This window comes from Sinohyriopsis cumingii, chromosome 5, assembly GCF_028554795.1.
Source record: "Sinohyriopsis cumingii isolate HCF-2022 chromosome 5, ASM2855479v2, whole genome shotgun sequence".
Lineage (NCBI taxonomy): Eukaryota > Metazoa > Mollusca > Bivalvia > Unionida > Unionidae > Sinohyriopsis > Sinohyriopsis cumingii.
This window is the reverse complement of record NC_142965.1, coordinates 145,505,330-145,531,932: the sequence shown is the minus strand read 5'-3', so window position 1 is coordinate 145,531,932 and position 26,603 is coordinate 145,505,330. Positions and strand designations below refer to the sequence as shown.

The following is a 26,603-nucleotide window of genomic DNA, read 5'->3' as shown; positions in this document are numbered from 1 at the left end:
GAAAAGTCTTCTAATGGCATGTTGTTTATTTTAAATAAAATAATGCCCATATTTCATCCAGTATGGCCACCACAGTGGATACAAAAATGGTCTTATCTTGAATTGGAACTTTTTTCCAACAATAGAACTTTGAGGGACTCTTGTAAAATAAAGTTGTACACATACCCATGATGGACAGAGGATCATAACATAAGCACACTTGACCTTCAACTGGCGAGCCAGCAACTTTAGCCAAAACCATAACAACTGTCTGCTGGCGCCAGAAAAGATTCTGCTGTTCTCATATTTCACTAATAACAATCAATAACAAGAACATGGCAGGTTATCAAAAAGTATCAAGTCCAGCATGAGACAAAAAAGATTTATATTTTCTTAAAATGTAATCAGATTATTTGCATATGGATCAGCACTAACTTAAATATATTTAATTTCCCATTCTGTAGTGGTTTTTATGTGATTGTGATGGACAAGAATGTGAACAAATCAAGATATCACTGCAGCATTGAGGACATCAGAATAATGATTCACTCAGCTCTGCTGAAATTCTGCAAACAGTCTTGAAAATAACATGAGAGTTGTAAAGAAAACAAAAACATGTGCAAAAGTTTAGCAAAAGTTCAATTTTTATGCCCATAGTATAGTCAGCATGGCAAGGCTGGTTTGTTACTGGGTCTAGAGGAAAGTAATTGATCCCTGTTCAAACTGAGATTGGAATGTGTCAAATAATGTGCTGATAGGATGGTAAAGTCCAACTTGAGGGTATGCCAGCATACCAAATCTCTAATAATGTGCCAATAGGATGGTAAAGTCCAACTTGAGGGTATGCCAGCATACCAAATCTCTAATAATGTGCTGATAGGATGGTAAAGTCCAACTTGAGGGTATGCCAGCATACCAAATCTCTAATAATGTGCCAATAGGATGGTAAAGTCCAACTTGAGGGTATGCCAGCATACCAAATCTCTAATAATGTGCTGATAGGATGGTAAAGTCCAACTTGAGGGTATGCCAGCATATCAGATCCCTAAATCTTACTCTGAGGCAAAGTTATACTGCCTACATATGTTATGTCCCTGCAAAGTCTTCACATTTATAAAACATTTCCATTTCTTTTTTATGTTTAATAGATGGCAGTAATGAGTTAAGAAAAAGCCTTTCTCACCCTTCAGCCAAATATATTATTTATAACTCATTTACTTTGCTATTTATCTCACCATAGGTAATTGTTTGTTTACATTAATACACATCTATACAAAAAAGAAAATACTGCAAATCACATAAAACAAGGTCTTTAATATATACTTCATGCATCAACACGCATTAGGTTACCAATTGAAAATCTTACCCCTCAATACAGGTACTTCAGATGTAATGAATTATCTGCAATGCATGTAAGCGAAACAAAAGAAAGGTAGAATAATCTGATGCATTACGACTGTAGGTCAACCAAACATTTCTAATATTTACATAGGAGATATTTGCTTGAAGCAGGGGAATAATATATTTGGTTGAGTGGTGAAATATGTTCATTATTCACTTGCAGCACACAAATTTTCATTTTCAGGCATATTGGCTAGCAAGATGTATAACAGATTTTATACTGGATCCCATGCAGTGTCAGTGGTTTCGCAATGTCAGCAGTTTACTGTTCTTCTGTTTTGTGATTATTCACACAGAAAATTTAATCAATAACATAATTCTCCTACACAATTAAATGTAAAATAACACATTAAGAGAAGAAGAAAAAATCACGCCTTGCTGGATTTGAACTCGTCATCTCTAATGGGCAACATCAATTTACAACTTTGAATTTAATGATTATAATGTTATCCGTGTCTATTGACGGCCAGTGAAATTTTTTATTTTTTCACTCCAACTTAATATCAGAAATTCATGGCACAGCATAAAATGCATTATCAACAACTGAGACATGCATATACATATTGGTATTATAACCCCCGCTGCAAACAAAGGGGTGTATATACTAAAATCAGCTGTATGTCACGCTTTTGTTTATAACTTATCAACCTTTTGTGAGGTCTTTATGAAACTTGGTTTGCGTTGATATCATGACATGTAATTGGTATCGTGACATGTCGTTGGTATCATGACATGTCCTGTAAAATAAAGTGTCTGATCAGCATTCTTAATTTTCAACGTTATATTTTATCCATTCTTCTGGTTCCTCTTCTTGAAGCTTTTGCAGAAGTTGTGCATTGTAAAAATGGATTTGGTCAAATAAGATTTTAAGAGCGATCCCCATTTTTATTGCCATGTCCACCTGCCCATTACACCCTTCTCTGGCTAATTATCTCCAAAACCATTTGAGATATCTTCTTGAAACATGCATGCATTTGGATCATAACAAGAGTTTGGGTTCCATATAATAAACAGCTTCGTCAGTTTAGTATATTTAGAGTTATCTTTCATGTTTAAAAGTTGTACTTACTCTTCACATCTGTTTAACTGCTCATGAGGTTTTCATTAAACTTACTGCTTTTGCATTATGGCTACACAATGTGTCTTGTTAAAGAGTGGGCTCTGTCAAAATAGTATTGTAGGTGTTGTCCCATTTAAAAAATATTGGAATAATGTCACCCTATTTCTCCGTCAAGCTCATGTCGGTTAAAATGTTCCCACGTCTCAGGTCGTACATTCAAGAAATTATTATAAGTAAAATTGTTTATTACATTTGATTACTACAACATTTACCATTATAAAAGAATCATAACTAGAGGAATGGGGAACAATTTGATCATGTAAATACATGATGACTGAGATGAGTTTCTAGTCGCAAAACAGGGTAGAACTTTTCTGAAAATAGTGTGAGCACAATGACTGGTCAACATCTTCTGCTGATGACCATGTATGTACATGTACAAAGTTTCAGAGTAATCCACTAACAACTGCATAATTATTTTTAATAATGTGTTCCAAGTTTCACAGTGATCTATGAAACCTGCAAGAAAGTTGCATTCACAAGATTCCATAATAGTTTTATGGTGATTCATTCAAAAATATTGAGACCAGTTGCTTTACAATAATTTGTCATACACTAGACAAGCTCAAAGTCCAAAACAGCAATGAATCTATAGAAAAGAAATTGATGGAGCACTGCTTTGTTCATTATCACCTGTTCAGATCATGACCATAATTATGTACCAAGTTTCAGTGATCCATAAAACGACTGGGACTTATTGCATTAAGATTAATTTGTTCATAACTGAAGTCATCCATGATCTTGATGATATAAATCCAGTTTCATCGAAATCTGATGGGAACTAGTCTCTACATCTGTTGATGTAACAAGCTCAGGCATCTCATGCAAGGGATCTCATTAACATCCGCTGATCTCGCTTATTATAGAAACTGTCAGTGCCAATGATGATAAAGTTTAGCAAAATGGAATTTGATTTCCAATGTGGCAACAAACTTGGCCAATCAGATACAAGATTACCTTATTGTATACAGATTTTGCACATAACCAAACTCGTGTAACATTTTGATAACAAGTTTGATCAAAATCTGATCAGACATAGACTTGCAAGACTGCTCAGCCAATCAGATGCAAGGTCACATTAATATGCAAACACAGACCCATACTATATGCCAGGGGTGCACAACCCTTTTCGGCCAAGGGCCAGATTGCATTTTCTAAGACCACTTGAGGGCTGCAAACACGATGCTACATGTTCTATACAACTGCGACTTGGTAAACGAGATTAACGTTAATAAATGTTGTAATAAACTACTGCTTGGCATGAAGGTTTTATATAATTTTATTTTTTGTAGCCCAATGGATTTCTAATTTCTTTAATATAATTACTGTTCATGGGCCAGATTTCTATGCTGTTTTAATTTGCCCTGAACATGTTCGCCGGGTCGCTGGTTGTGTACCCCTGTTATAAGCTCACTTGGCCCTAACAGCTTGGTTAGCAGAAAACTGCAGGGATAGTAATGTTAGATTGTCTCATAAACTTTTAAAGTTTTATGGAAAACTGCACCAACAAGACAGTGTACAAGATGGGCAAATACAAGGATTATTATATACCATCACTGTTACAAGGGAGGGGTTATACTACTGTTACTACTACTAATAATAATAAAGCTGTCAAACTTTTAGGACACATCTACCAAATACCCATCAGTTTTAATTGGTTACCCAGGTACCCTCACAGGGGCTTGTATCATTACTTAAATTGACCTGTCATATAGTACATGCATGACAGGTCAATTGTGACCGCTCCAATGGTCTAGTGGTTAGAGCATCTGCCTCAGATGCAGAAGGTTGTGGGTTCAATCTCCGGCCGAGTCATACCAAAGACTTATAAAAATGGTACTAACAGCTACCTTGCTTGGCGTTCAGCATTAAGAGGTTAGTGTTAGCACATCACAGGTCAATTGTAAGCAACAATACGTACCTCTGTACCCTATCAAAGGGAAACCGTATTAAATGTGAACCTTAAGTGCTTTGTAGTAGGTTCATACATGCCAACCCCCAAGAGAGGTAAAGGCATAATTATTATTAATAAAAGTGACAAAGGAGCATAATCTAAGCATAAAAAAGCAATCTTTCTATTAAAAGCCATAATTACAGAAAAGTGTACCAAAAACATACATTTGTTTTTGCTACTTACCTGGATCTGCAGTTTAAATTCTTGACACAAATTGGCTAAATCCATGTGGATTATTAGTTAGTATAAGAGTATAGACAAAAACAAACTGATAATTATTTATGCATAACAATCACTTTAACTCGATTACATGACCAGGCCTGGCCCAAGGGCAAGGCAAACAGGGTGACCACCTTGGGGATCGCACTTTCAGACAATGATATTGTTTTGCTTGCTGCCTTGGGCCTCGCATATCCCAGGGCCGGGCCTGTACGTGACTAAATTTCAATGAATGGTCATAATGTCCACAGATGATGAATGCTGTGTTACGTAGGTCAAATTCTTTTAAAACTTTTAACATGCTATTGGTTTGTCCTATTCCTGATGTAACAGGTTTAACAGAAAAATCTCTCTTCTCTAATATTTTTCCCGTCACATAACATCCATGAGTCACATCGATAAGTCTTGTTTCTTGAAGAAACCCATCTATTTTCTAGAATATGTTTTATGTACCGTTTATTTGCTGGTGTATAAGTAGATGGGGAGTATAATTCGAATCAGCAAATTTTGCAAATTTTCCATCTTTTATCCACATATAAGTTGATGCTGAGTATTAGACGAGGCCAGATAAAGACCTCAGAATGTATTTTTCACTTCGTTCCACGCAATATCGTGAATTTTATCCTATCTGTAACTCAGTAGCCTTTCCAGTCAGGATCATTAAATGTAACTAAAAGTACTTAATTTGTTTCAAACGAAGTATTTTAAATGTACCATGTATTTTTAGCTACATACAATGACGCTGACCTGAAAATTTATTGAGTTACAGAGGCGGTAAAACTTTCGATGCTGTGTGGAATTAAATTATAATAACTTCTGGTTTCATAAATATTAAAAGTATCACTGTTCATCTATTTCAGATTACCAGCAACAGGGAAATTGCATAATACTAAAATGCTTTTCTCCGGTTGGTTGGGGGGTTGTACAAGAGATAGAGAGAGAAGGATGGATAGGTATTCCATCACATTTTTCTTCTTGCACCTCGTGAGCAGAATAAAATATGGTCCGATATATGAGAGAGAGAGAAAGTTCAGCTCTTTGTGAGGTTTTTTTCTCACCTCATTGCCCCCATGTTGCTGAAGCTGTTGTCAAAGAGAAAAAACACCAATAAATTAAACAGTAAATGTAAACTATGAAAATACACATGATACTCATTCAGGGTTTAAATATTCACAATAGTTTTATCCATTAGGTTAAATCCCAAGAATTGCCATTTCGCATGCTAATTTTCTTTGCAAGTATAAAGACCTCTCCATTCCCCAAAAATACGATTTTGTTTAAAGTGCATGTACCCTTCCTGTACTTGGGTGGCAATTGTTTTTAATCTTTGCTCATGCTAGATGTACTTTAAACTGCTGTCGGTTCCATCAGCAAGTTAAAAATTGTCACTGGCTGAGAAATGTACACGATTAGCCACCTGTCATTTCCTTTCTGTATATGGTACGGTGTTCATAATACCCATAAGTAGCCTCATTTCCCTTTGGTAGCCTCGCTAATCTGATCTGCCAAACAAGTGTTAGCTGGGAATGACCGAATACAGCCATAGCATATTTAATTATTTAATTAGCATGTAAATACCATTACAAAACCAAGGGATTCTTTTAATAATGGAAGTGGCAACACAAACTAGAAGGAATTGCTTACCTGGTGGTATTAATTGATAATGGAATATGGAACTGCACTTGTGCACGAATAAGATCAGTCATCAGACAAGTGAACTGTATAGATTTACAATTGTGAAGACATCTATTTGTCTCTGTCAGTGGGGCATACATTTTATTTGATCATTGGATGCAAAAAAAAAATTGTGATGGAATGTCTTTGTCATGGTTATTCCTCTTCTAACTTGTCAATTCTAACGCACATATATATATAATCAAATTTAAACAATGTATTATTACAAACAATGTACATTACTAGTGCACGATTCTTTAACGCAGGTACATCTGATCTGTTAATTTTTAACATAGATGAACATGTAATTGTTTAAAATACACAACGTGGATCCTATATTTTTCCATACATGATCTCTTCTCCCATTTCCAGTTATTTTTCTAACTATGAAAATTATTTTCCATATGAAAAATACAATAAAGCGATTCATGTGACATAATCCATATTTAAGTAGATTCGGAGTATAAGATGAAGCTTAGATTTTCTGGTTACAAAGTATCATCTTATAGGCCAGTAAATACGGTACAGTTACTATAAAAATAGAAAATGAGAAAATTAGATGGTCTAAAGATGCATAAATGATCAGCAGCCAATAGTCACATGACACAAGCCTTGAACTGTAATCTTTCTTCCATGTCTTGCTCGCTCCTGATGTCTTTGATCTGAACATGGAAACATTGTTTCTCTTGGTTTTCATTTTTAACGGGTACCCAGTTGCCTATTTTATCACTCAGGTTATTATCAATGGGTGGGTACTGGAGTAATAATAAAAATAATAATAATAATAACAACAATAAGTTCAGTTAAATACACTCTTAGGCAAAAGCACAGAACAAGAGATTTAACAAGAATCACATTCTTTGAAATTCCCTTTGTCCCTATGAGGCAAGCTTTTATTATTGTTTTGACATGGTGCTGTAATTATTATACTTCAAATTAAAAAAAATTATAAAAATACCAATAGTACATTTAACACATTAACCCCCAGTGACGACTTTATGGGGCAGTAGGTAGTAGCCTACTGCCGAGCTCTGTAGCGTCATGGTCATGCATGATACACTAAAGTGGGTGGCATTATAGAAAGGTAGATAGATATAGCTCTAAAATGATACCAAATAATCTGGAATATCAAGTTGCACTACAAAATACAGATAGAAAAACCTCATTTTTTGGACCAGACTTTTTTTTCTTTAATGCAATCCCATTTTGTGTCCAGATTTGAGACTTTTTGGTCTCAGATTCAAGTCAAACTGGTACAAACTGCAAAGAGACAGATGAGCCTTTGCAAAAAGTAGGGTAAGATGGGTATTTGGAATAAAGAGTGGTCTCCATACAAAAATAATGGCTCCATTTAGCACAAAAAAATAAATAAAAAAAAAAAAATTTAGCCAATGAAAAATGTTTCTAACACAACTAGGCAGCATGTTATTGAAAGATGACCGGGGATTTGGTGTTTTCGAGTCTATTCAGAAACGGCTTTCAAAATGTGTTTCCTACTTGATTTTCAGGCAAAAATGACAAAAAGCTCCAGGGGTTAATGTGTTAAGAGAAGAAAAAAATTATAAGATTTCGCTGTAATTTCATTTGATTAAAAGTATTATTTTCATCTGGTCATTGTGCAAACCAGTCCAAAAATATTTCATGCTTTATGTTTTCAAACATTATTTTGTAACTTTGTAAGCTCAAATTATGATCCCATTTCAATTGCCGATCAGAGTCGATCTTCATAAAAATTGGAAATCTGAGAAACAGATCTGATACTGTTCACAAGGATGAACCCTTGTTCACATTTTGCTGTACAGTAGCTCACAACATGATTTCCAACAATATTGGGATATACCTCGGTTCTGTGTATGTGTCTGTAGATTTTCTTTCTGGTTAATCTACCATCTGAATGCATCTTTCATCGTGATATGTAGGAAAGAGTATTCAGAGGATTTCGGTTGTCTCGGTTTCTGAACAATGTATAAATGTGCAAATGTTGTTCCATTGAAATTGAAAACAAAGGAAGCTGAAAAGCCAGGTATTTTGTTTCGGTATTTTAATTAGTAAAAACCATAGCTTCAAATTTCGTAATTGGTTTTTGCCACAGTACATTCACATTAATGTTTGCATCTGAATTACAGCAATACATTCTGTACATCAATAAAACCAGCAGCAACCCTTCTTGAAACAATATACAAGTAACCTTGTATAAGGTGAAAAACATTTGATACTGTTACAAATTGCTAATCACCTAGCATATATTAAGTATCAAGCACTTGCATATGTACCACTTGATAAAATTAACTAGTAATGATGCATCTACAATACAAGCATGAGCAATAGACAACAAATTTATCATGATGAAAAAATTAATTATAGGTAAACTAATGAGTCACAAGAACAGATATAGTGTAACCCCCCTCCCATATCACATGCCATGCTCTGTATGAAAATATATGGCTTTCAATACAAGCAAACAATCTTCAAAGGGCGGACAAAATACAAATGAACAGAGGCACAGAATGCGGCTAAATAATTTCAAGCATCTTTAAGAACCATACAATAAAAATACCATATTTTGTCTGCACTTGAGGCTCTGTCGGGCAAATTAGATAATGTTTTTAGTCTCAGATCCCCAATGGGCAACTGATTTTGAATACATGCAGAGCTTAGTCTAGATTTAGAGGGGCCCTTGGTGTCTGGCTGCCATATTTTTTTTTGCAGCAGGGATTATTATTTTATGCAGTGTAAAAGTACTTTTTAATGCAAACATTTTTTAATTTAGGGACAAGATGTTTTTAATTTATGAGCAAGAACTTTTAAATTTAGGGGCAAGAAGTTATGTTTTGGGTACTTTGAAGCTGTACTGAAGTTGTTGATTGGTATAAGGGAGATAACTCATTCAGTAACATTTTACTGACCAATGACAAAGCCAAACCCCTCAAGCCAAAATTAAATATTCACCACGAGATAAATTTTAATCAGTAAAGATACTGCAAAACTCAGTGTCCAATGAATGACTATTTTTGCTTGAATTATCTTCATTCCACAAGACTTAACTCTATACATTCACACATGAAGCCTGCGAAGTAAAAGAAATTCCAGTCATTTCACTTGCAAACAAACTATTAAGCTGTGGAGGTTTACAAGCTTTGTTCTAGCAAAGTTCATTTTTTATTTCATCCTAAAAAGTATAGGAATAAGCTTGTATGTTGAAAGCTGCCACCCGTTTATAATGGTGATCTGTTATTGAGGTTGTATTTTGAAAGCTGCCACCCTTTTATAATGGTGATCTGTTATTGAGGTTGTGTGTTGAAAGCTGCCACCCTTTTATAATGGTGATCTGTTATTGAGGTTGTGTGCTGAAACCTGCCACCCTTTTATAATAGTGATCTGTTATTGAGGTTGTATTTTGAAACCTGCCACCCTTTTATAATGGTGATCTGTTATTAAGTTTGTATGTTGAAACCTGCCACCCTTTTATATGGTGATCTGTTATTGAGGTTGTATGTTGAAACCTGCCACCCTTTTATAATAGTGATCTGTTATTGAGGTTGTATTTTGAAACCTGCCACCCTTTTATAATGGTGATCTGTTATTGAGGTTGTATGTTGAAACCTGCCACCCTTTTATATGGTGATCTGTTATTGAGGTTTTATGTTGAAACCTGCCACCCTTTTATAATAGTGATCTGTTATTGAGGTTGTATGTTGAAACCTGCCACCCTTTTATATGGTGATCTGTTATTGAGGTTGTATGTTGAAACCTGCCACCCTTTTATATGGTGATCTGTTATTGAGGTTGTATGTTAAAACCTGCCACCCTTTTATATGGTGATCTGTTATTGAGGTTGTATGTTAAAACCTGCCACCCTTTTATAATAGTGATCTGTTAATGAGGTTACCATTTTTTAATAGCAATAAGTCATAAAACTGTCACACTCAAACTGAGAATTTTTTAATTATTTTTATAAGGAGATTCTGTTCAGTTTTATAATATTTGACTCGATGGTTTAGCAAAATGATTGTTTTAAGCAACTTTGTAAACATTAAAATTCTGTCTTCTCTCCACTCACTTCACCCTATTTTCCCATCCACTTTTCCTGACAAATTCGAATGCAGTGTGGATCCTAAAAAGTGCAACCTTTAAGACCTATTCTACATCACCTCACCTGCCAGAGGACTCGGTGATCAACTGGACAGTTCTCTTATTCCTTGCATGTTCCGATACTTGAGATTCTACGACCAATATAGATAAAAATAACGACCAATTTTACACACATAGATCTAGAAACAATTTGCATAAATGTCATATAAAAGAAAGAATGTATGTCTGTATACAATGTGAAATCAGAATACAGCAAGTAAAAAAAAAAACCCACTTGCTCATTGTTAGAGAAAAAATAAAGTGTTTACCCAGACTAAGTTCATGCTATAAAATTATAAGAAATGTGCGTAAATTAAACGTTTGGGTAAAATTTACACTCATTTATGTGTACATTTTTCAGAGTAGAAGATTAACAATAACATTAACGTTTGATTAAAAATGAACATGATTTTTTTAAATGAGAAAAACGTGTAAAAAGCACATTATATATTGTCCTTATTCATATCCGAGTTTCAAAAACAATAGGGGCAAGAATGATTCTGAGATTCTATGGATCATATGCCATATTCACTAAGCATGTGATTTTGTAAAAATCTTGTAGTCCTTTTTTCTCTCCAGATTAATGTTTTAATATTTATAAGATTTCAATAATTCACCAATATCTTACATCTATAATTATTGTTTCATCTTGATAAGTTTTACTTCCTTCATGGAATGAAATCTGTTGAATTATAAAAACCATAAATAACTAACAATACTGATAATAACATCAAAATACACAGAATGGTAAAATGAAAGGAATGTTATTACAGCAAAATGAATATTCACTTTTGTAATTAACAAACGTGCATACAAATCTGGTAACTATGACAATAACAGATACATACTTGTAATGGTATGTCAAGTGATGGACAAAAACATTCATTACTGATGTACATTAAAAAACCCAAACAGAATTTCCAGAATTAGGGCATTGAGCAACATTTAGGAATAGAAACAAAAAAATCCCCATCAAAAAAAGAATATAAAAAACCTGCAGACAGATAAAACAGAGGGAAATAAGCCTGAACTTGCAGACAGAGAAAATAGAAACAAGCAACCCAAACTTGTATATTAAGAAACGGGGAGAAAAAAGAAACCGAAACCTGCAGACAGAGAAACGAGGAGAAACAAGAAGCCAAAACTTGCAGACAGAGAAATGGGGAGAAACAAAAGGATACAGATTTTTTAACTCAGATTCCAGTTTTGATAAATTTGATATCTACAATAACTAGATGGGACATGCACAGATAAAAGATTACTGTTTTGCTCATCTTTGGAATTCCCACTCCACCCAGTTTTAGTAAGATATTAGAATATGTTGATATTTCATGTTAGGGAGAATAACTAATGTGTTCCAAGTGAAGTGTTTCATGTTTATAATATAAAACTGTAATCTGATTGGTTCCAAGTGAAGTGTTTCATGTTTATAATATAAAACTGTAACCTGATTGGTTCCAAGTGAAGTGTTTCATGTTTATAATATAAAACTGTAATCTGATTGGTTCCAAGTGAAGTGTTTCATGTTAATAACACAAAACTGTAATCTGATTATTTCCAAGTGAAGTGTTTCATGTTTATAATATAAAACTGTAATCTGATTGTTTCCAAGTAAAGTTTTTCATGTTTAAAACACAAAGATGTAATCGGATTGGTTCCAAGTGAAGTGTTTCATGTTAATAACACAAAACTGTAATCTGATTGGTTCCAAGTGAAATGTTTCACGTTTATAATATAAAACTGTCATCTGATTGGTTTCAAGTGAAGTGTTTCATGTTTATAACATAAAACTGTAATCTGATTGGTTCCAAGTAAAAATTTTCATGTTTATAACACAAATCTGTAATCTGACTGGTGAGTCAAAATGTCAATTAAGAGTTTAACATTGTTTTTTTCTGAGTTTATCGGGTATAAACTGTCAGTTGGCAAATCACATACCAAAGGGTGTTGTATACGTTGTGTGAGTACTTATTTTATTTTTATTGTTATTTTGTTTTTTAAAGTCATTTCCTATCAGTTTTAGAGCCTGTTTAAGCGTATGAATTCTTGTTGAGGTGTCTGCTACATAGCCATTTATAGAACAGGGAATTCTCCATCTGCAATGTAATACCTACGTCGATATCAAACAATTTTGTTTACCAATGGTAGGGGATCTATGGTCTTAATCTTATATCTAAACTGGCATGTTTTCTGAGTAGAACTTCAATATTCAAAACGAAGGATGTGTTGTTTTGTTTGACATACGAATGACTCTCGGATTTGATGCTATCATGAGTTCATTGTGACTTGTTAATCATTATTGTCCAGACACGTGAGTAACCAATTTTTGCATCTTTAAATCATTGTTCGTGTTGATTAACAGTTTAGGTTACCAAAAGGGGCTACTTATAAACGAAAATTAAGACTACTGGTAAATAGTTATAGTGATGGGGGTCCAACAGCCAAACAGTGCAAGACATCAACACTGAAAGTTACGATGGGCTGTGTGTGTGTAGCGGATCACACACCCACTCATATCATAACTATCAAGGTTGTCGTCTTACATTGTAGGACTGTGAATTCAATTGTTATATCGTTAGTCTTTGAACACCCACCCTCCTCCCAATCCCTATATCCATTTACCTATAGTTTTAAATTCATTTGTAACAAGCTGCAGTGAAAGTCCTATAGCCTCAAGGTTCTTGGCAGATTCTGAGTTTAACAGCTTTTCTTTTTCAAATCTAGTCAAATAAAGAACTATTTATATTCCGAAAAACAGCAGATATGTGTTATTTGATTCTGTCAAATCAATTTACTAAATTTTCTTAATAAAAGATAAACCCACTGTTTTTATTTCGTTTTAAAGGCATGCAGTATGTATGCCTTCTAGTTCAGTGTTTAAGTTAGTTATTTTGTATGTGGCTCTATTTATAGAAGTTCGTATATAGTAGTTCTCCATACAGTTGATACAGAAATAAACACAGTTGGGCCTGATCACATGATTATGTTTTGACCAATGGAAATCTTCCTTTCATTTATCAACTGATTCAACTGCAATTATCAAAACATGACCTCATATCAGTGTCCATTAAGCCACCGCTACCTCAGAAGATCTCTACTTTAATCAGACTGTTTCAGGCTAATTCTGAAATATGGATAATACTACTTTAATCAGACTATCTCAGGCTAATTCTGAAATATGGATAATACTACTTTCATTATATGTAAGATTACTGAAAACAAAAAAGGGTCTGAATTGAAATTTGTTCATTCTGAGGATCTGGTGATTTAAAAATGCCAGACAATATTATAAAAGTTTGAAAAATGCCAGACAATATTATACAAGTTTGAAAAATGCAAGACAATATTATACAAGTTTGAAAAATGTCAGACAATATTATACAAGTTTGAAAAATTCTACAGTAAATATGCAATGAATCCAAATATAGAGCACAGAAAATGCAGACTTAAAAATCATCCTGAAGTGACTGCCATTGTACTAGCTGAAAATAAATATTCACTAATTAGTGATGAGTTTTTCTCCACTCTCTTACCTAGTGATTGATTTTCAACTAAGGATTGTTCTAGAAAAACAGATTTTGGACGTCAGGACAAGCACTTTTATCGTGGAGTAATCACACATAAATGCATTTTTTAAATTTAATATCATTTTTGTATAGCCTGACTGAGTAATTAGACTACCCTGTCATACAGTTTTACAAATGTGCCATCCGTGAGTGCTATGTATGTTTAAATGGAACAACCACATATACAGCATGCCCAAGACAATGCAATGACATAGACATTTTTGAGATGCTGTATTCCTCAGCCGATGACATAAAACATAAGAATACAAAAATGTGCACACAGCATCTTAACATTGCTGAAAAATGAAAACATTTTAGGCAGTAATGAAAAATGGCAATTATGCCTTGCAATTAAAAGACAAAAAGCATCATCACTACATTGCACTGATGGATATTTTGGGCAAGCCTGAAGCACAACGGGGTGAGCTTTGGGTAAGACCACACTATCCAGTACGACCAACATTATATTTACATGAAACACTCTTAGTAAAAGAGTAAACTACTTAAATTACTGCTGTCAGAAGTGAAATGAATACAAATATTAATGAAAATCAATTGTGGGTAAATTTGAAAAATGAATAGTTAGATCTTAAATACATGGTATGATGATGCCTGAAAAGTGGCAATAAGTGTTGATAGCATGATGCCGCCTAATAAATGCTTGATGATGCCAAGTAAATACCTGGTAACATCCAAAAAGTGCATGACAATGCCCAATAAGTGCTTGATGATGCCAAGAAAGTGCTTAATGCCCAAAAATCGCTTGATGATGCCCAATATATGCTTCATGATGTCCATGAACTACCTGATACAGCCCAATATATGCTTCATGATGCCCATAACTACTTGACACAGCCCAATATATGCTTCATGATGCCCATAACTACTTGACACAGCCCAATATATGCTTCATGATGCCCATAACTACTTGACACAGCCCAATATATGCTTCATGATGCCCATAACTACTTGACACAGCCCAATATATGCTTCATGATGCCCATAACTACTTGACACAGCCCAATATATGCTTCATGATGTCCATAACTACTTGACACAGCCCAATAAATGCTACATGATTTCCATGAACTAAAATATGAAACTGTAGAGCATCACCTCAACTCTTGCAACATATCTGTACAGAAAGGCATGAGCTGGGCATATAAAAATTCATATTTCCCCAACCTTAATACATAATTCATGGTCAATTTTTACTGCATTGTAAATTAATTATAAACAAAGAACAATTTCATCTGAAAATGTGTTAAATGCTTAAGCACCTTATTTTTCTTCTACTTTTAATGGTAGTAAAAAAAAAATCATCAATTTATAAATAACATGAAAAGTATAAAAATAAGAACTTGATACAAAAATGAAGGCATAACAAGACTGACAGAGCCTGAGAGAAGCATCTGTACTTTCAACTTGGCTACTGCATCGTTAGGATTCTCTTTGATTGGGTCAAACCACATGACCATGCAGCCAGCAGGATCGTCATCGGGGACAACCTTCCAGGAGTGATCCCAAACATTTTCACAAAAATCTTTAGCTCCATCATAAACATTACGAAAACTCTCACACTTTGCTTCCTTTGGGCACTCATTGGTCCCTAGAAGAGATGCAGGAAAATATGGCATGAGAAGATATCAATTCACAAGAAAAATAAATTGTGCATCCTTTTAAATTGTGCGTAGATTGAATTCTTACCGATGAAAATACTGCAAAATTTTCTTAACTCTGATATAAAAGGAGAAAAAAAATCCCCAGTTCAATCAAGATTTTATCTCACTTCGGACAAAAACATTTCTGTGTAATACTGAACCCATCTGTTCAGCATATACCCTGAAATATATATTCCATGTAATACTGGACCCATCAGTTCAGCATATACCCTGAAGTCTATATTCCATGTAAAACTGGGCTTGTCAGTTTCAGCAAATATCCCGACAGTCCATATTCTGTGTAATACTGGACTTGTCAGTTTTAGCAAATACCCTGACAGTCTATATTCTGCGTAATACTGGACTTGTCAGTTCAGTAAATACCCTGACAGTCCATATTCCGTGTAATAGTGGACTTGTCAGTTCAGCAAATACCCTGAGTCTAAATTTCTAAATTCTGTGGAATAATGGACTCGTCAGTTCAGAAAATACCCTGACAGTCTAAATTCTGTGGAATAATGGACTTGTCAGTTCAGCAAATACACTGACAATCTAAATTTCTAAATTCTGTGGAATACTGGACTTGTCAGTTCAGCAAATACCTTGACAGTCTAAATTTCTAAATCCTGTGGAATACTGGACTTGTCAGTTCAGTAAATACAGACCAACTTCTGTTTTGCATAATGACTACATAGGTTGGTATAGTTCATCAACATTCACAGTACTAGTATAAAACAAGTGTTAGAAAAGTGTGTATATATATACATGTATACACACACACACACACACACACACACACACACACACACACACACACACATATATATAAGGATGGCATTTAACTTTAGCTTGATTCTAGCAACATAATATCAATTAAAACTAAGTTATAAACATTATAAAGTTTATCAAATGTTAAAATCTATTGGAAGATAAACCCTTCAAATTATTTATACATTCAAGATTAAAGACAAAGGAAATAGATGATACAATTTTTGTGTGCAAGGTATACAAGCTAAAAAGGTAAAAATGAAAAATTCCTAAAACTATAAGATTTGTGCAAACAGCAAGCACTGCCTTTTGGGAGTAAATAAAACTATTCAAGAATTTAAAGTTATATGTAAATTGATTATATATGGAATCTATTACAATACTCTCATTAAAATTGCAATATGGTATCTACTGAGTATAAAATCTTACAATGCACGATACATATAACTTCACTTCTAAATAATTAATGTGACCCATGACTGTACCCACCTTTTGACTGGAGCATTGTCTATAAGGCCCATAATATGTATGTGTTTTTGTGTGTGTGTGTGTGTGTGACATCTGACGTCCTCTTTGTCAAGACAATCTAAGTTTTAAAATGATATATGTTTGTATGGAGGTGTAAAGTTTAAAATTAAGGTTATACTTGGATGTGGATATATGTATGGAGGTGTAAAGTTTAAAATTATGGTTATGCTTGGATGTGGATATATGTATAGAGGTGTAAAGTTTAAAATTATGGTTATGCTTGGATGTGGATATATGTATGGAGGTGTAAAGTTTAAAATTATGGTTATGCTTGGATGTGGATATATGTATAGAGGTGTAAAGTTTAAAATTATGGTTATGCTTGGATGTGGATATATGTATGGAGGTGTAAAGTTTAAAATTATGGTTATGCTTGGATGTGGATATATGTATGGAGGTGTAAAGTTTAAAATTATGGTTATGCTTGGATGTGGATATATGTATGGAGGTGTAAAGTTTAAAATTATAGTTATGCTTGGATGTGGATATATGTATGGAGGTGTAAAGTTTAAAATTATGGCTATGCTAGGATGTGTATTTTTTGTACCACATTTCACTCGCCTGCCTGTAAGTGCGTGCTTTTTATTTTTTGTTATTATTGCTGTTAATCAACCTGTGTGGGTAGATGCTCAGCATCGAACACAATATAAATCCACATTATTTATTATATTTGTACAACATGGATATCATTGATTTCTCTGACGCGAAAGCAAGAGCCCATCAAGCATCATCCAGCTCTACCAAATTCTATCAGAGCAATTATCATAGGTCCATCTGGGTCTGGTAAGACGCAATTGTTGCTTAATCTGATAATGAGATGGCTCAAGTGGGATAAGTTATATTTAGGAGCACCTTCCGTAGATGATCAGAGATGCTATGATGTGCGTACAGATTTTAATGAAAATGCAAAATTGTTGGACGAGGACGGCAATGATATTAATTTTATCAGTGATATTGATGAAGTCCCATCTGTAGATGACCTTGATGGACTTATTAATAATCGCATAGTATAGTGACGCTAGGCAAACAATCAAATCCAGCTCGGATATTTTCTCGAGGCAGACACAAAAACAAAATCTTTATTTATGCTACTCAGCAATATACACAAATACCTAAAGTGATCAGACATAACTGCAATATTTTAGTTGTGTTTAATGCAGTCGATACACATACTCTGCAAAACATTCCTCAGACTTAGTGTTCAGGGATATCGATATAATTAAGTTCAAAAACTTCTTTTCATGTGCGCAAGCTACCCAACATGGATTTATCATGATAAATTTACATGATCCTCGGTTGTGATATCATGTAGGTCTTGATAATATTTTTGGTTAAGAGACATCAGCAGGGAGGGTGACGAAAAAATTGAGTGGGAGGGTGGGTTAAGAAACACACATAAAAAATGAAAACACAAACGTCAAAAAGAAAATAACTAAATGAACTAACCCAGTTAGAGAAATCTTGGTTGGTCAGAGGCATCAGTTTGGCATTATTGACCTTGTGTTTTCATTTTTCAAAGGAAGCTTTATTTTCACGAACAAACCTTCCTAACTTTTGTAGGGTTCACCCTCCCTGCTGCTAATACAATGCCAAAAAAGTCACTATGCCACTGGACAACAAAGTTAACTACCACAGTTTTATTCAATGCTGCCTTTACAAAGATGGACCAGTATGTGGACATCCCACTGTCGAAGCACTGCATGCACTCACAGGAATCAAAGCTAATTCACAAGCACTTCTTAATTTTGCATTATCACTTAGAAGCTACACTTGGAATTATATATGAATTGCCTGTTGACATTACAGATGCAAGGCAATCCAATGCTGTGCTGAGATGGAAAAGTCAATCTAATCTAGTTGAGCAACTGGGTTATTGCTTATTTCAACCCAAACAAGGAACTGGAAACTTGCAAATGTCCAACATGGACATCAATGTTAAGTTTTACAACTGCAAGGAGCCACTGAAAAAATCCTGGCTGAAAAATTGCAGAGAAAGAGGAAATCATTTCACTGGTGTGTCGGTGGCATTCATCAATGACAATGTTAATGTAAATAAAGAACTGAAAGTTAGAAATTATGGCGATGAATTGAGTATAGATCTTGCCATGAATGGAAATAAGATCTGGCAGTGAACTGAGCAGAGATCTTGCCATGAATGGAAATAAAATCTGGTGGTGAACTGAGCAGAGATCTTGCCATGAATGGAAATAAATTCTGGCGGTGAACTGAGCATAGATCTTGCCATGAATGGAAATAAAATCTGGCAGTGAACTGAGCAGAGATCTTGCCATGAATGGAAATAAATTCTGGCAGTGAACTGAGCAGAGATCTTGCCATGAATAGAAATAAATTCTGTCGGCGAACTGAACAGAGATCTTGTCATGAATGGAAATAAAACCTGGCAGTGAACTGAGCAGAGATCATGCCATGAATGGAAATAAATTCTGGCGGTGAACTGAGCAGAGATCTTGTCATGAATGGAAATAAAATCTGGCTGTGAACTGAGCAGAGATCTTGCCATGAATAGAAATAAATTCTGGCAGTGAACTGAGCAGAGATCTTGCCATGAATGGAAATAAATTCTGGCAGTGAACTGAGTAGAGATCTTGTCATGAATGGAAATTAATTCTGGCAGTGAACTGAGCAGAGATTTTGTCATGAATGGAAATAAAATCTGGCAAACACAATTAACATTAACACAATTCCCAAGGTGTACAAGCTAGCCATTTAAGAAAAACTATTGCAATGGAAAAGTTCAAAACAGTACTGACCAGGGCACCAGTGATACAACACAGCAATGTCGGCTTCAAAAGCAAGGATTCCATATTCATGCATTTGCAAAAATCCTCAATGGAGAAATTGCATGAGGAATCCTGAAGGGGTTTTGGGTTTGGAAAACTGACATTGTTCAGAAATTCTCGAAGCCCTATCATCCATCTACTTACATTCACCAAGTCTAATAGTCCTCAATGTTGGTACTTGTTGGGCATGGCTGATTCCAGACAGTATTGACCAATAGGTCTCAATGACCTGGACTTTTCATCAAGGTATGTGGCGTTGAACTAAATGTGTGGAAACCATTGATCTCTTATTAGATTTACCACGACTGTGATCTTTGACGTTTAGACCCCACAGGTTTTGTAATTTTTCTAAGTGCAAGAATGCAACAAAGTTTGGTCAAGAAAATTCCTCTAGAACAAAATTTAATCTGAAAAACTCACTTTTATTTGAGCCTCAATGACCCTGACCACTGACCTTATGACCACAAATCACTGTATCAAACATTTATATTAAAATACATTCAAACTTTGCTCCAGGTATGCAGTTTAGGTTCTTATGTAGAAACGATCTAAGTTTTCAGTCCTACTGACCTTAATCTTTGACCTTTTGACCCCAAAATCAACAGGTGTCTTTCTTATCCAATGTGCAAATCAACCCCAAACTTGGTGAAGGTACATAAACTATGTGAAGGTGCATAGTCAGGGTACACAGTCAAGAACTTAAATTTTTGTGCAGAAACCACTTTTTAAATTTTTAGTCAGTGAATCTGACTAATGAAGTTACACTCTAAAAACTGATATGCTTATTTCTTATTGGTCCTTGTCTGTGAAGTAGAAAATGTTATTGCGTGGAAACCATTTTTCTTCTTTCAGTCAGTAACCTTGACCTTGACCTTATAACCATAAAGTCAACAGACTTCTTCCATACTTCAAATGCATGCAATCCACAAAGTCTGGTCTAGGTCGGTGATGTAAAAGCAATGTTATTGTGCACAGACCATTTCTTTTCTTACAGTCACAATGATCTTGACCTCTGATCAAGCGTAAGCTATCCACTAAGACTGCTAGCAGTATACGGTAGAAAACTCAAATATGCAGAAGAAAAGGAAGCAGATGGACAGATGGATGAACATCATAAAAAGACACAGGCATAAAAAGGAAAGCATAAGAATAACTGAAGGAATTTAAATACCATTTTTCCATATGAATCCACGTCCCCAATTTTTCAAGCATGTAAAATCATCCTTGCAGTCTTCCCACCATTCGTTGCATTCAGTTTCACACAGAGGAACATGCATAAACTTCTCATTTCTGATCTTCATGTTCACCTGAAAAATGACACAGGCATAAGACAAGTATAATACTTAATACATGTCCACCTGAAAAATGACACAGGTATAAGACAAGTATAATACTTAATACATGTCCACCTGAAATATGACACAGGTATAAGACAAGTATAATACTTAATACATGTCCACCTGAAAAATGACACAGGCATAAGACAAGTATAATACTTAATACATGTCCAACTGAAAAATGACACTGGTATAAGACAAGTACAGTGGAACCCCGCTATAACGCGCCCCGCCATAACGCGAATTCGGATATAACGCGGTCGTAGCATGGCTCCCGAAATTTTGTATATTCATTCACACATGGAGAAAAAAAATTTGGAGAAAAGTAAAAAAAAAAAACAAAACAAGAAATTAACTTCATTTTGGGCATGAGATTAGTTGTGACTTTTAAAATAATATGATCGTGGCATGGTTCCTGAAATTTGAAATTCATTTACGTGTATTTTTATCGGACCGTGAAAATATTTGTTTAACGTACGAGAAATAGTGTGTAAAACGTTTATTATAATTTGGTGGAAGAATTCGCGTATGACTTTTAATAATAAACGATCGGAACTTAACAATTTATCCAGGTTCTTTAAGTGATTTTGGAGAAGTGATCGTGTATGAATTCTAAAATAATACGATATATATAACGTACGAGAAATAGTGTGTACAACGCTTGGCTTCTGAAATTTATCAATTTGAACAGGTTGTGGTGAAGCTCCGCATTCTACTCTAGAAGAGAAAACTGGTTTCATTAGATTTTTGAATTGTTAAGCCGAAGTAAACATTATCGGAAGTGTTACTTATTACGGATCCATGAGTAAAGCCAGTAAATCGTCTTTGTGATTGTCTTCCATGAATTCTGTATACAGTCGTTGCTCAAACAATAGCCGACATGGGCTTCTTATTTAACTGCAATCACAGCCAAGCAGCAGACAAAGCTGTGGTTGATACAAGAGTCGCACAATTTAATAAACATCAAAGGACGAAAGCCGCCAACATGTATGCTGTGCTTGGCGGTGTGATCAAACAACAAACAGTTGAAAGTAAATAATATCCAATACAGACACCGTATGTAGACCCGGGAATAGCTGCATGCAATGACCGTACGAGATCAGACGGCAAGTAAATGGTTTCCATATTTTGTTCATCCTATATTTTACACGACGAATTCAGACTATTACAAAATTATTGAATATTTTAAATCTGTACGATTTTCAATGAACTTACATCCATTATGGATGAACTGCATGCCACGACGGCACGGTAGCATACGGTGTTGATACACTTTTCATGATATAGCGATAGTCTGGTATTATCGGTCAATCTGTATTATCGTTCAAACAAATAAAAATTAGTAAATGTTTTTAATGCACAGTAATAACCTATAAATATATTAGCCATCGACTATTTTGAATATATCTTAATTAATGCATTCCAGTTAATATTCATCTGATGATAAGCCGACTTTTGATCATTGTACATGTATACACGTATATGTTCTCGGAAAAAAAGTTAAATATTGTAAAACCCCGCATTAACGCGACCCCGCTTTTAGCGCGATCCGATTTTATGGACCCCGATCATCGCGTTATAGCGGGGTTCCACTGTATAATACTTAACACATGTCCACCTGAAAAACGACACAGGCATAAGACAAGTATAATACTTAATACATGTCCACCTGAAAAATGGCATAGGCATAAGACAAGTATAATACTTAATACATGTCCACCTGAAATATGACACAGGCATAAGACATGTATAAAACTTAAAACATGTCCACCTGAAAAATGACACAGGCATAAGACAAGTATAATACTTAATACATGTCCACCTGAAAAATGACACAGGCATAAGACATGTATAAAACTTAAAACATGTCCACCTGAAAAATGACACAGGCATAAGACAAGTATAATACTTAATACATGTCCACCTGAAAAATGACACAGGCATAAGACATGTATAAAACTTAAAACATGTCCACCTGAAAAATGACACAGGTATAAGACAAGTATAATACTTAACATATGTCCACCTGAAATATGACACAGGCATAAGACAAGTATAATACTTAATACATGTCCACCTGAAAAATGACACAGGCATAAGACATGTATAAAACTTAAAACATGTCCACCTGAAAAATGACACAGGCATAAGACAAGTATAATACTTAATACATGTCCACCTGAAAAATGGCATAGGCATAAGACAAGTATAATACTTAATACATGTCCACCTGAAATATGACACAGGCATAAGACAAGTATAATACTTAATACATGTCCACCTGAAATATGATACTGGTATAAGACAAGTATAATACTTAATACATGTCCACCTGAAAAATGACACTGGTATAAGAGAAGTATAATACTTAATACATGTCCACCAGAAAAATGACACAGGTATAAGACAAGTATAATGCTTAATACATGTATACCTGAAAAATGACACGGGTATAAGACAAGTAAAATACTTAATACATGTCCAATTGAAAAACGACACTGGTATAAGACAAGTATAATACTTAATACATGTCCACCTGAAATATGACACTGGTATAAGACAAGTATAATACTTAATACATTTCCACCTGAAATATGACACTGGTATAAGACAAGTATAATACTTAAAACATGTCCACCTGAAATATGACACAGGCATTAGACAAGTAAAATACTTAATACATGTCCAACTGAAAAATGACACTGGTATAAGACAAGTATAATACTTAATACATGTCCAACTGAAAAATGACACAGGTATAAGACAAGTATAATGCTTAATACATGTATACCTGAAAAATGACACAGGTATAAGACAAGTATAATACTTAAAACATGTCCACCTGAAATATGACACTGGTATAAGACAAGTATAATACTTAATACATGTCCAACTGAAAAACGACACTGGTATAAGACAAGTATAATACTTAATACATGTCCACCTGAAATATGACACTGGTATAAGACAAGTATAATACTTAATACATTTCCACCTGAAATATGACACAGGCATAAGACAAGTATAATACTTAATACATGTCCACCTGAAATATGACACTGGTATAAGACAAGTATAATACTTAAAACATGTCCACCTGAAATATGACACAGGCATTAGACAAGTATAATACTTAATACATGTCCACCTGAAATATGACACTGGTATAAGACAAGTATAATACTTAAAACATGTCCACCTGAAATATGACACAGGCATTAGACAAGTATAATACTTAATACATTTACTAACTGCAATTCTGCCCATAGGTTGCACCTCTCTTTTACATTTAAAACAAAGTTAATTTGACTAACTCATCTTCTCTTTAAGGTACATGTGCTATTAGTTTTAAAGTTATGAATTTTATAGAAGAAAAAGTTGATAATCCACAGAAAAAGAAAAACATATCCCAATGACCCTAAGAATTTTTCATATTTTTGGCTTCTACCATAATACAACAAAATCCGTTAAACAGCCATTGTGTTTTGGCAGTAGATAAACTCATTACAACAGTTACATAACAACAAATCTGTAACAAGAAGCTAAAAATCAATTTATTACTATCTTACCTTTGGAAATAGTAATAACATTTATACAATAATAACCAATGGTAACACGATTTATACATAATGCAATGGTAATATGATTTATACATAATGCAATGGTAATATGATTTATACATAATGCAATGGTAATATGATTTATACATAATGCAATGGTAATATGATTTATACATAATGGAATGGTAATATGATTTATACATAATGCAATGGTAATACAGGGATGGTCCTGGCTTTTAAAAAGCTGTCGCCAAAAAAAAACCGCCAATCTCAATATTTTGTCGCCAATTTTCAAAAAGTGTCGCCAAAACAAGTAGTGTACATTTTTTCAAGTGTTAATTTAGTCTATTAAATGTAGCAGGCAATGAAAATTAGAAAAGATGGGTTAGTTAATACTCTAATTACAACAAGCATTAACAAAATGTTACAAAATGTTACATGAAGATCTGTCGCGATTTTAGGGCTGCCCACTTGTTGAATGTAGTTTCAAAGTCTAATTTTTCACATCTGTACATGCTGATTCTCATTAAATTCTCGAGAGATGAGATGCAGAGTTTATTTCTGATGTCAGTTTTTATGAGGTTCATCTTACTGAATCCACGTTCACAGTGTACAGTGCTGACAGGTGACACCAGTAGTCTCTCAGCAGCCCCCCCCCCCCCATGGCTAGCTTCACAAAGCTTGTAGTGAATTGCTTCCTAAATCCCAAGAATGATCACTGAATGCTGTATAAATTTTCTCGACAAGCAAAATTGGATCTCCATTCCCACGAATGAAACTTACATGAGTCAACACCTGGCAATATTGGACCGTATATATAAACATAAATTCACACCAAATTTAGGGATTCTTTCACTTCTGTATTTTGAGAAATAAATAATTATTATTAATTATGCAAAACTGTTTTGTTTTTGGTGTTTTTTTTGCTATTTTTTGTTGCGGAGTTTAAGTCTCTGCAGCCGTAACACAGAGTGATGGCAAAAGGAAAAGATCAATGAGTAAAATGCTGCACTGGCGACAGATATAATTGTGATTGAGATTTTTTCCATTTGCTTCGTATTTATACGCAGTAGTCAGTACTTCAAAGGTTATCAGTTTTCTATGAAGGTTCAGCAAAACTATTGTATTGGTATATGTAAAAAAAAAAAAAACTAAAAAAAAAACTAAAAAAAAAAAAAAAAAAAACAACAGAAGGATTAGCCATTCAATTAATTGTATCTGTTCTATTTGCGTCTTCAGAAGTCGGTCAGTTGTAGGTATAATTCAGTAGCATGATTGACAGTATCACAGCATACAGTACTCAGCCCAGATGTCAGCATAAGCAGATTATGATGTAACAATGCACTGTAAAGATGGGGTTGTCAATACGAACAAAGGATCGTTTGTGTAACAGATTGATTCCAATGCATTGCTTAGTCAAGTTGGTGGCTTCCTTTCGTTCTTCCTTTTAATTTATCCAGTCCAAATCCATGATTGTATGTACTAATTAAATAACCAAAACGTATGTCGTCAAAAAAAATCGCCAGATGGGGTATTTTTGTCGCCAATAAGGAAAAAAAATCGCAATTTGCGAAATTAGCGAAGCTCAGGACGATCCCTGGTAATATGATTTATACATAATGCAATGGTAACACAATTTATTAAGCAATGGTAACAACATTTATACAAAAGGCAACGGTAACTTGTTGTTTTTGTTGTTGAACGCAAATGTAAGTAAATTACGTCTCACTGAGAAGACTACATTACATTAGGAGCCTGATACCTCACAAATCCAGCCCTACTAAAAGACAAATATTGTCTTTTCTTGTCTATCTCATGTAGACAAAGAACAATAACTCTTGCCCAATACTTCAACTTGCCACTGCCAGGTGTTGCTAGTTTTTAGCTGAGCAATTTGCTAATGA

At 34.4% G+C, this 26,603-nt stretch overlaps 1 protein-coding gene across 4 annotated transcripts in view; it reads right to left on the bottom strand.

Annotated features, from left to right (window-relative positions):
- Window positions 1–8,373: 8,373 nt before the first annotated feature.
- Window positions 8,374–26,603, bottom strand: part of LOC149800406 (folate receptor gamma-like) — a 35,713-nt gene continuing 17,483 nt past the window's right edge. Inside the window, exons 5-7 of one of the 4 annotated variants that reach the window (XR_016421374.1) lie at window positions 20,974–21,109; window positions 9,851–15,653; window positions 8,374–9,801 (exon numbers count right to left, since the gene is read on the bottom strand). Coding sequence is in view for 1 of the 4 variants with exons in the window: in XM_089960045.1 (XP_089816171.1) it covers window positions 15,367–15,653; window positions 20,974–21,109 (423 nt within the window). In the remaining 3 variants the exon portion in view is untranslated. Of the gene's footprint in view, window positions 15,654–20,973; window positions 21,110–26,603 lie in introns of all 4 variants that reach the window. The other 3 variants (XR_016421373.1, XR_016421375.1, XM_089960045.1) reach the window with 3 other exon arrangements.